Source organism: Mytilus edulis, chromosome 1 (assembly GCF_963676685.1).
Source record: "Mytilus edulis chromosome 1, xbMytEdul2.2, whole genome shotgun sequence".
NCBI classification, from domain to species: Eukaryota; Metazoa; Mollusca; class Bivalvia; order Mytilida; family Mytilidae; genus Mytilus; species Mytilus edulis.
This window is the reverse complement of record NC_092344.1, coordinates 98,971,230-98,984,030: the sequence shown is the minus strand read 5'-3', so window position 1 is coordinate 98,984,030 and position 12,801 is coordinate 98,971,230. Positions and strand designations below refer to the sequence as shown.

Genomic DNA, 12,801 nt, shown 5'->3' with positions numbered 1-12,801 from the left:
TCTGTTTCATTAAAAAATTACTAAAAGACTAATAATTTATATTTATTTTGTATAACCTAGTATTAATAATTTACTTTTACAAAGATTATAAGAATAATATTCTTTAGAGATTAAATCACACTAAAATTTTAAGATGGCTGCAGTCTCCTGAAAGGAAAGAAGAAAATGAATGGTAAGATATCAGTTTATTTCGATATGTTTTAGTTGTTTTTAGAAATTTTAGATAGATAAATAATGAACATAGGTGAATAAATATTTAGTTTCAACATGATACATCTATTATTATTGTCTCGAACTGGTGAAATAAACCCTTACACGAAATGTTATGGTAAGGTGCTTCCCTATAACTCAGACTATTCAGTATAATTTCAATAACAAATATTTTCAGTTAGAATGACTAATAAACATGTTCCTAATGTATTCCTGTTTAGGTTTTGCTTGAATTATATAGAAAGATGTGATGGTATTACTGTCCAGAAATATTTTCTTTCTGGGAACTGAGGGAAGTGAATACTGTCTTTTTTGTCAACACCAAAATGTGTTGTTATTTAACTTCTTGCTGCTGAGTTTTTTTCTTGTTTTGTTGTTTAAAAAGCATCTTGACGTTTCACATCTGTGACGTTGCAAATCTTTTGCCTCTCTGTAGAACAGCGTTTCCCCGCAATTCATAATTTTTCCAGTGTCAATGTAGCAGTAATTATCCTGAAAATATTTTTTTAAATATGAAAAGTTAATTGAAAATTATTGCTCTAAGATTGTTATCAACGTATTTTTAATATGTCAACATCATTTAAAAATTCAACTTTTAACCTTGAGATATAATATTTTTTATCTTTCTTGTCTTAAAAAAAGAATGTAAACTAGCTTTATACACGCTTTTGTTTTAATTTTGTCTAGTGAAATGCTTAACTGATTGTAACCACCTCTGAAATACTAAATTATATTACCCTTGTGATCTGTTACCTTATTTGATATTGTTATGATTGATAAATACTGTGAAAAATCTTGAAATAGTTATATAAACAAACATTGGCACCCAATGAAAATAAAAATTAAAAACAATGTTTGTACAAATATGAGTAAATAAAACTCTGAGCAGCCGAACTTCTTCTTGTAGTAGAGTATCAAAAGGTTCGGATTAAAATTTTCAATCTACGCCTTGTTTTGGTAGGCTAGGCAAGAAATTTTATAAACATTATTATCCATATTCATTTAATTTGTTATTGAATCTGGTTTATTATTAATTTGTTGACCACTAATTGCCTAAAATTGTAGAGAAATGTTTGCAAAAATAATTAAAAAAAACCCCAGAAAAACGAGAAGAAATTCTCTAAAACTATTTTCTAATGTCTACATTGTATTGTACATTGAAATAAACTTGAATCAATGATAATTCTTTTTCATTTTCTAAGATGAAGTACACACTGTATAAATTACCATACACTTAAATCTTTAAAATCTGTTGATATTGTTTGATAACTTGTTTTCTTCTCAATACTCAGTGGCAAGTATTCCATGCAATATTAAGGACTTCTGAGAATAAATATACAATACATTAGTTGCTCAATTGGTCCTATACAGAAGAAGATAGAAGATTAACTATTACCGGTATAAGAATTAAAAAAAATGAAGTTTTCTCAGTTCAGGCTCTATTATATCTTGTATAATTTTAGGATAAAGGAAGAGGTTAGCATAAGTCAGCCATGTCTGCAGTGGCTATTTTGTCCTGTCAGCCAAATTCACATCCATTTCGTGAGCGACATATTTCGCTTCATGAACCAGTCAAGATTGGCAGATCTGTAGCAAGAGCTAGACCGGCAAACAACAATGGCATATTTGATTGCAAAGTTTTATCCAGAAATCATGCCATGCTTTGGTATGAGAATGGCACAGTAAGTATATATGTATATGATGTATTTGCAGTTCTTGTGTGCTTGGTTTACAAAACATGTGTTCATACACTGCATTCCCTTACTTGGTGTGAAAGGTATTTGATAATGCTTATATATTACCATCAGTATATAAACAATTGTACCCTCAGTAACATTCTTGTATGCATCATTATGCTAAGCCAATCTTTATCCATCTTTCTAGAGCTTGAAACTTTATTTAATGTGATGGTCATAAATTCATACATGGAATTCAAAAGTCCCACAATGGATTGAAGGTGTGTGTATGTACTGTAGTTGGTGTATAGATTACCGCTTACTGTAACCTTATATGACACAATACTTATGAAATAAACATGTATTAATTATGTAATATCAAATCAGAGGCACTAGGTTTAGGTTTTCTTGTGGTACCATTAAAAAGGCTTGTAGGCACTTAGTGGTATATACATACACCAAAATCTTCAAAATTAAATCAGTGACTTTGAAGGAACACCTATTTTAAAATTGTGTGGTCCTAGGTTTATGGTCAAGGTCCCTAGTAGTATAGAAATTCTTGCAAGCATTGCAGAGCATTCAATAGCGTCTTTTCTATTGTGTCCAATCGTTTTCAAACTTTTTTCAATTGAATACAAGCAAGCAGAATAGGATAGCGGTATGAAATGTACAGCTTGTAGGTTAAAGATCAATGTCAAATGATGATTCTTTGATCTTTCTAAAGCAGGTATAACATAATGATAATCATTTGATCTTGCGATGTCAAATTGTGTGAATCTAATATTATGTGAAATTGAATGACTTATAAATATTAATTGAATTGAATTGACTTATTAAAAGCTAAAAACAGAATTTTTAAATTGTTATTTCAGACTAAGATAAGAAAATACATGTACCTATCAAATTAAACTCTGGCTGCCACTCTTTAATATAACATAAATGTATGAATAGGAGAATACAAAATAGTGATAAGAGAATTACTGTATTTGTCAGTAAAGCCAATATCAGGCATACTGATTTATAAATTGGCCAATCAATACATACCAGAAATAACTAGCAATATTGGTTTAAAATTTGATATTTAATACAATTATGGTCAAATTAATATTGATATTGACAAAGTGTTTGCTTATGATGAATTATAATTATCCTGTATGTCCCATTTAATCTTTACATTTATAGTAACTTTCATTATTTTATTTTTTCCCAATAAATTGAGAAAGCTGTCCAATTGTAAAAAGACTTGATGCTGACAATTGCTGATTGTTGATTGTTTTCAATAATTAAAATAATAATATACACATTGTTAAGATAAAACTAATTGATTGTGGACTGCTTAATGTCCAGTGGCAAATATTACATGTATTTTCAACATGAAACATTTGAAGATATTGCTTTGTTCAAGTCTATTGTGTTAAATTTAATCTTTAAGTTATAATACACAGAAACACTTCAAGGACACAATTTTCATATTTGCAAGAACATATGGTTTTGGTTGTACATAGTAAAATGAGACATAAATACAATCCTTCAATTACATTTTCAAATGATATAATACTTCTTAAGACTAGAAGGATTTTAAATACTAATATGAGAGACTCTTCAAGTTGATACTCTAACCTGTAAATGGAACATTTTAATGCATGATTTAAAATATCAATTTGACATATTTACCAGTGAAAAAGGGTCCAAAGGTAAGGAAAGAAAAATGACACTGAATAAACCAGACTATCAAACATTTAATTACAACTTGCAGTCACATTACAGGGGAAAGATTTTCCTGTTTTTATTGCAAAAAGAGGTGTTGAAATATAAAATACAGAGCATACTGAATTATTGTTTTTTTTTTGTTTTATTGTTATTGTTTAATTATTTGTGGAACGTTTACTCAGATAATCTCCCTACATATGAATTTCTAATTCACATAAAATTCCATTTAAAAATCACATTCACTATAGATGGTTGATTTAGGGACTTCTTTTGAGAGGTTCTAGACTGGTATCCAGGGTTTTCTTTTAAGGAAATTTGACTGGTTTCCAGTCAACTGGCATCTTATTCCCTTTTGCTAAAAATAGATTATAGTTTATATTGGGACTCATGGATGCTGTTTTGAATAAGTATGAAATTTCATGTATTTTTGAATTGAACTATTTGACATCTAGGCAACTGTTGTAACATCCTGTGTAGCTATAGTAATCAAGTGGATAAGCAGAATCTTTTGTTGTTAATTGTACCTTAATGTAGAATACAGGTGATAAACATAACCCATCTATAACTAATCATTGCTAGTTATATAACCTATCATATACCAAGTCTATGTATGTTGGAATGTAACAAGACAGGTAAAACTTAAGTGCAGGGATATTGCTTGTTACTATATAAATGACCTTCAGGTGAATTTGTTAAACAGATTTTGAGGAGGGGGGTCCCGGCCCTCCTTTTTAGGAAAAAATTTTGTTGATTATATAAGAAATCCCTGGTGTATGACTGGAGCAAGTCGCCTTGGTATAGGCAGTCAGTGGACCTCCACTAATGAAAAATTCTGCATCCTCAACTGGCAATTCAGGACACTTTGATATATACAAGTTTGATCTTAACAGATATATATTGACCAATTTGATGTATTGAAAGACAGTTATTGCATGGACAGTGATATGGGAATTGTATGGACTGGTTGTATATGAGTTAATGATTTATACTGTCTTGGTTGTGGTTTATTATGAAATATTTGCATCTTGCCTTAGGACGATATGACAAAAAGTCATGACCCAACTAGTATATATGTTATGTATGCCCTATAGGTTTGTTTTGGTTTAGCAAGTTGTAGAAAGTGTTATGAAGTTTGGTTGTTGACTTGTGCAATACTTGGTTATAGATTGTAGGGATGATAAGGGTCTCAAACAAAGAGAACTTCAGATAATGGAGTTTATCAAGTTTCTGTACATCATTTGTTGTTTGATGTCACATTCTTACTAACCTAATTTCTCCTCATCAAGAGAAAAGATGGTTTTGTAGGTGATAAATTATAGATGCAGTCCCACTAATGTGTTTGTACATTAAGCTATTTTTTTAGGTTGATGCTGAGACTTGTTATTGCTACTGAGTTGAAGTAGATTTAGATAACATAGAAAATAACATCACAGGGTGACATAATCATACAAGGCCATTCATATCTTTCAAGGCATTTATCAAACCACTTTGCAAGTCTTCACTTTAATTATAGAAAGCTTGATATTTTTACACACTTTGTCAAAATATTATGATTCACTGTTGATTACCTCAATTATAAATACTTACCTTTTTTACTCCTACACAAACCTTAAGTAATATTTTAGGAAGATTCAGAATTTTAATTGTAATTGTGACTGCTGGAGCAGATATGCTTGCAATGTCTGACCATTTTCACATTGATGTTTTAGCCTATTATTACCTAGAAATACTTCATGATTTGAGAAGGAGTTTAACAGCTAAATTCTTGAAGTTGATACAACATAAAATTTTAGGTCCACATAAACTATATGTTATATGTTTATGCTCAAGTTACTTCACTTAAGTTTTGCCTGTAGCTTCGTCTCTCTGAATCTATGATGCTTTATCTACAAAATTTTATCTATATAATATGGATTATATCGATTAATTCATTTTTATGGAGTAAAATTTTTCATGGATATCTGATTTCATGGTTTTTTTGTACAAACCTATAAAAAAATGTACTTTTTCATTCAATTCAATTAAAATTAGTTATTCACACTTGGTCCTCATTTTTTGTTTGGTTATTTATATGTCAGTCTCTTACATTGTTTTTCATTGAACATTTGAAATTCATGGTTTATCTTTACCCATGACATGGATGATAATTTGGTTTCCTCATATGACATTAGACATTTTACACAGTATAGTAGCCAACATATATTTTCTTGTTGAAACTAATCGGGTAGACTAGTAATACATTTTGTAATATGAATATGATAATAAAAAATTATGTCCAGTGACCATGTGCCTTGGGAACATAGTTTGTTTTACTTGTATTGTGATTTGAGACCATAATAAGCATAATTGGAAAAAACAAGCATTTTATTAACTTATATTTATCATGTGTTATCTTTCAAACTTTTTTTGTGACTATTACATTGCTGTAGACTACTACTAGTATTAATCCTAATTTTGACTTCTGTATTAATTGATATAGTTTTCAAAAGCTATGGAGCAGAGGCTTTGCTGTTAATGATGTACATTTCACCTGATAATGATTTGTAACAACCTGTATACTATTATCACATTGCCTTATCATAATTTACTATCTTTGTGTGATGTTGTTCTTGTATATTTTTGTTTTTCTGCAGCCAGGTACACAAATTTGTAGATTTCTGCTTGTAAGTGGAATCATTATCAGCCACTTTGTCAGAAGAAATTTGTCTAATATAATAGTGAGAACTGTGAATAGAATATGTGTATAAAGCATAAGCTTAAGAATACATAGTAGCTCTGATATAGAATAAGCTTTTTCTCACCTCAACATGTTCCTCTCCTTATTATGTTCAAAGTTATGACTCAGTCGTTCACACAAGTAGAACAGTTATGTTCATTATTACATTAGATAACCAAAAATATGGTAATGGGGTTTCTCATTGTTGAAGGTTATTCAGTTGTCTATGATTGCTTACATCCACTTCATTTGAACTTTGATGGATAGTTGTCTCATTGGCAATCATACCATATCTCCTTATTTTTATATGTATACTCTTTCACAAACAAAAAAGTTATACATTTTGTCCCTTTAGTTGTCCATATGTTTATAACACATCAGTTTACTTTTGTATTTGATCTTTATAAAACTTGATACATTCAGTGTTTTCCCTAGAGGGTTTTTGCGTGATGGTGTCCATTCATTAATTAAGGTCCTCATTAAATTATCTATTACTCTATATAATTCTCAGTATTCCTGACCACTTTTCTTTCAGCCAAGCTTGTTTTGTTCAACAAATTTCTAACAAAAACACTCAATATGTTACCCATGAGGAACAGACATGTACAGTAGAACCTGTCTTAAGATACCAACCTAATTGTTACCCATGAGGAACAGACATGTACAGTAGAACCTGTAGTACCAACCTAATTGTTACCCATGAGGAACAGACATGTACAGTAGAACCTGTCTTAAGATACCAACCTAATTGTTACCCATGAGGAACAGACATGTACAGTAGAACCTGTAGTACCAACCTAATTATTACCCATGAGGAACAGACATGTACAGTAGAACCTGTCTTAAGATTCCAACCTAATTGTTACCCCTGAGGAACAGACATGTACAGTAGAACCTGTCTTAAGATACCAACCTAATTGTTACCCATGAGGAACAGACATGTTCAGTAGAACCTGTAGTACCAACCTAATTGCCACATAGTGCCTTTTAAAACAGGTGTTCTTTCATTGCAATTATTAATCATAAGGATGCTAATGAGGTTGACTGCCATTAGATTATTGTATTAAACTTAATAATTGAGAAGATGTAGAGGTAGATAATCAATATTTTGTATAGAGGTTTTGTGATCTCTAGCTTTGTATGGCAGGTTTCCCTGATTTTTACAATCATTTCATGGTTCAGTAACAAATGCACTAGAGTCTTCACTTTTATTTTCATGATGAGTTACAAATTGTAACAATATAAAAGGAAATACCAAGACTATTTTGATGTGATTGAAATAGGGCAAGGGGATTTGAATCTAGAAATATAATATTATAAGGCCTTGGTTTCAGAGTTATTTATAGTAATAAGGCAATGCAACTACCTATACGTTGGTCAATACAATCAATATGTATTATGCACATTGCTGTCTGTCTGACATGGCCCTCCTGCAACTTTTACATAGTGGACATGTCAAGTTTGTGATTAGGTCAGTTAAAAGGAAAAACATCTCATTTCTATGGATATTATTTGGTCCTGCCTCTACACTCATGGTCCATTGACTTTGAAACCTTAGCATATTTAATATTTAAATGTTTGTGATTAGGTCAGTTTCATGGTTATCATGAATCAAAGTAATGATATGTTGTATGAAGTTATATAAGTAATAACACATCTTATTTATTTGGAGATTCTTTGGTCCTAAATCCACAGTCAAGGTCTATTGACTTTGAAACTTGTGAACTTAAAAAGTTTTGGATTAGGTTTGTGGATTGTGTTATGTAATGGTTGATCATACTTTTTTGGTATGCAGTAGTATTAGCATTGGAACATTGTTTCATCAGAGAATTTGTGATCAAGCCCCATCTATCTTGGTCAATTGTCATTGTAACTTTTGCATTTTTACAAGTCTAAGTGAAACTATCTGCAAAATACCTCATTTACATTGATTTACCCTCAAATGAGACATATTTCTGTGTCAACAGTTTATTTAAATGTATATACATAAAATTGTATCTTCAGGCACATAAAATATTATAAAGCCACAGATGTTTTAAATCTTTGGTGCATTTGTTGAATACAGAAATTGTTAAACATGCAACTCCTCTGCACTGGAAGATAACCAGAAATCTATCTACGTCAGAGTTGTAATTTTATAAAAGTAAAATGTTTTAATATTCTTTGATGAGAAGAAAGTTGAGTATACATTAAGCTCTACATTCTAGCATATGGTTGATATAAGTATATAATTAAAGGTTGAAAAAGGCCAAAGTTTATCAGCCCGATTAAGATTTTCATAATTGCTGATAGACAAAAAAAATCTGCCGTCATAATATATATTTTTGTAACAGAACTCAGTAGTTTGTAGCAATATGAAACATGGATCATTTGTTTTTCCAACAGGTTTGTTTATTTTTGTTGAATTTAATTGAATTAAGATTATAATATTTAATAAATATTATAGTTCCTCATAACATATTTATGCCTGCAAAAGTTTCTGTTTACTTTATTACACGTAGACAGATGGTTGAAGCAACAACACGATTGAATATACATGTATGTCTGAAACTGTTTACTGTGATATATAGCTTACATGCATTACGTTTGAGTTAATTTTTTCTGGATTTTCTTTTAACTTCTTGTGTTCTTAAATTGGTAGGTGAGCAATCAAAAATGATAACAAACTATTCCTTTTTTTTCTTGGAACATCAAATAGTATTGGAATTTTTTTTTTAAATTTGTCCATATTTTAGTGATCAATGGACTTAGTTTTTGGCAGCCAACATTACACTTTTACAAAGATACTATGTTCCATGGAACCATTAACTAAAATTTAATTCTTGTTAAAATGTCTATTATAACTAATGAATATTTCTCCTCATCCTAACGCAGATCTATTGCAGCTATGTTGCCACAGATTTAAACAGTGAACAATGTGGGATATAGTATTTATCTTCAGTATCTAAAAATGCATGTTATTGAACTAGAACAAACTTGGCAAGAAAATGTGTACTTCAATACAGTTCTGCAAATATTGTTGTTGGGGATAATTTTTATCTGTGGATTTTCTTTTTTTTCACTCAAAATTGAAAAGCCAAATCTCTCTATCTTTGATAGATATTAAGATTGTGTGAACCTCAAGAAAGGTTCTTTATTTGATTAGATTGCATGGTATACAAAGCATTTATTGTATCATAGGTACATTTTGAACTGCAAGAGATTTGTGTTTTTGTTGTATTACTTTAAAGACTAAAGTAAATTCCCTAAGTTTCCTGTTAGCCAAGAACATGGCCGCCATTATTAAGTATAAAGCATAGGGATAGTTGGATAACATGGCTGCCATTATTAAGTATAAAGCATAGGGATAGTTGGATAACATGGCTGCCATTATTAAGTATAAAGCATAGGGATAGTTGGATAACATGGCTGCCATTATTAAGTATAAATCATAGGGATAAAGCAGGAAAATTATAGTTATGGCATTCTTATAGATACCTCATTTTCCAATAAGTAGTAACAGATTTCTCATGGACATATCCTTTCTCTATTTTTTTCTAGAAGATCTCTTTGTAATTTTTAATACAAATGTATTTCATTTTCTTTTTCGTCAGAACACACTTTCAAGATTGTAAAATCTCTCTTCACATTTGATACCTGCCAAGCTCCATTGTAAAATCTGTCTTCACATTTGATACCTGCCCTGCTCTGTAAAATCTGTCTTCATATTTGATACCTGCCCTGCTCCATTGTAAAATCTGTCTTCACATTTGATACCTGCCCTGCTCTGTAAAATCTGTCTTCACATTTGATACCTGCCCTGCTCTGTAAAATCTGTCTTCACATTTGATACCTGCCCTGCTCTGTAAAATCTGTCTTCACATTTGATACCTGCCCTGCTCCATTGTAAAATCTGTCTTCACATTTGATACCTACCCAGCTCCATTGTAAAATCTGTCTTCACATTTGATACCTGCCCTGCTCTGTAAAATCTGTCTTCATATTTGATACCTGCCCTGCTCCATTGTAAAATCTGTCTTCACATTTGATACCTGCCCTGCTCTGTAAAATCTGTCTTCACATTTGATACCTGCCCTGCTCTGTAAAATCTGTCTTCACATTTGATACCTGCCCTGCTCTGTAAAATCTGTCTTCACATTTGATACCTGCCCTGCTCCATGTATGGTCTATGAAATCTCTGTTCACATTTGATACCTGCCCTGCTCCATGTATGGTCTATGAGTAATAAAGGATAATATCAAACTTTATCCTGTTATTTTTCTCTTTTTTTGTGTTCAAAATGACGACAATTGCAAGGTTATAACTGATGTTTTGTGTTTGGACTTTATGGTAGATATGCATTTTTCTGTATTAACAATCATGTTTAGATACTATGTGAGCAATACAAAATTCTTAGAGGCTCTAGTTAATGTTTATGGCAAGATTGAAATCAGTTAATTTAACTAATGTAAGATCCCTGATCTGTTATGCATGTTTTAATTCTTAATTTAGTTTATCTGACTTTGCATTGATTTTTCTTGCTGTTGGTTGAAATATGATTATAATTTCTCATTAGCTTGTTGGCAGGTTATGAGGGAAGATTTTTGGCAAAAGAATGAGAGTTTTTAACTTAAGTTAACCAGAGGAAGTTTGTTCGTGTAATGTGTTTTTCAATCATTTTAGCTTGCAATCATTTTCTTTCTCATTTTCATGAAGTGCTCCCCCAGGCACAGGTAGTCAAGGTTGTGTGGAAAAATTAATAATATACACCCAACAGCCACAGGACATCCCTATTTAAATACAGGTGGTCTAGGATGTTCTTGCTAGTAATAAGTTTGCCTATGATTTAGGTACTGGTCTTCTAGGCTGTTTTGGCTGGTGATAAGTTTGCTTGGCCCTTACCGGTATAAACAATTGGACTAGGAGTTTTTGGAAGAAAAATGTTGCTTCTCTTTCATGCACAGACATGCCCTCAGACAGGTTTAGACTCAGTTTTCTGGGCTTTTGATAATTTTCTAACTCCCACTGGCACAAGTAATCCTTAGCTAGGTTGTTTTGGCTAGTATCAAGTTTGGTGCTCCACTAGTTACAGGTAGGGTAGGTTGTTTCAATGTTTGGCAAGGAATGATTTTCCTTCACCCATATGCATAAATCTAGGGTGTTTTGGGCTGTTTTAGATAATTTTTCTACCAAATTGATAAAACACATGGACTAGGTTGTTTGAATATTAGGATTTCCTTTCTCTCTCATGAACAGAAAGACTTATTTCTCCCAAAAATTGGTATACATTAAAATATATCAGTTTTGTTCAGCCTATGGTAACAAGAAGATCACAATACACAATAAGTGAACATCCACTATATATATTGGATATTTCCAGTTTTCAGACAGTACCAGATTATATCCACAGGTTTATCATATAATGCATTGTTTAGGTTTTGTATAGAGAACCCTCTATTTAGAATACAATATACATCTGTTATTTGTTTATCTTATATTGACAGTTCTACCTCCAAGACACAAAAAGCAGCAATGGTACATTCATTAACAATCAACGCCTCTGTAAAGGGGGAGAGGAGAGCTCTCCTAGAGAGGCATATTCTGGGGACCACATACAGTTTGGTGTTGATGTGATGGAAAATAACAGAAGAGGAGAAAAAAGTATGTATTTATTTTATAGATACCAACCAGGAAGAATATAAGTAAACTGGAAATGTCAAGTAGTTGATGTTTGTTTTTAAAAGATATAATATGTAGTTCATTGAAAAAAACATTTTCATACCGGTAGTCATCTTTCCTTATTCACACATTTTTTTTTTAATCAAATTACATTTGTTTTTCATTTATGTTCATTCGATTCAATATTATATTTTAATTTTTTATGGTGAAGAGCTATTTCTTATTTCCTTCAGTATTTTTTATTTTTCCCTTTTGAATAATGACCACTTGTTAGTATATATTATACCTTGTTTTTATAATACATTATGTAACGCACTGTGATTATAAAACCTAGCTTGAAATGTACATCATTAAAGCAGCCGTTGTACAAAAGAAAGCTATTGTTAATGAAGCATATCAAAACTGTATATATTATTTTAATGATCAACCACCTGAAGGCTATGTTCCTTTTCTTAGTTAGACTACTTTAAAGTGATATAAAATCACCCACACACTATAATGCTATCATAGATGAAGGTTTATACATCTTTTGTTGTTGTATTGTCTATTGATGATTTGACACAAAATGTATGCACTGATAATTGCACATACATAAATTGGAGATAATATAAAAACTAAGGCATCAGATCTAAACTTTTTCTGTTCACATTCATGTACAAAATAAATTGTCATTATTATCATACATTCATCATAGAGAAACTTAACATGCGAAGATTGATATGTTTCTATTTGTTTTTTGTATTATACAAAGATGTTAGTTAGACTCAGTTACTCGTGAAACAAAAAATTTATGATAAAAATCGGCAAGCATAATAAAACTAAGGTAGAAAT

The 12,801-nt window shown here is 31.0% G+C and overlaps 1 protein-coding gene across 26 annotated transcripts in view; it reads left to right on the top strand.

Annotated features, from left to right (window-relative positions):
* Window positions 1-98: 98 nt before the first annotated feature.
* Window positions 99-12,801, top strand: part of LOC139497371 (sarcolemmal membrane-associated protein-like) — a 62,373-nt gene continuing 49,670 nt past the window's right edge. For all 26 annotated transcript variants that reach the window (XM_071285709.1, XM_071285732.1, XM_071285688.1 and 23 more), the window contains exons 1-3: window positions 99-172; window positions 1,674-1,892; window positions 11,796-11,952. In XM_071285709.1, the coding sequence (XP_071141810.1) occupies window positions 1,704-1,892; window positions 11,796-11,952 (346 nt within the window). In that variant the 5' untranslated portion in view covers window positions 99-172; window positions 1,674-1,703. The remainder of the gene's footprint in view (window positions 173-1,673; window positions 1,893-11,795; window positions 11,953-12,801) is intronic.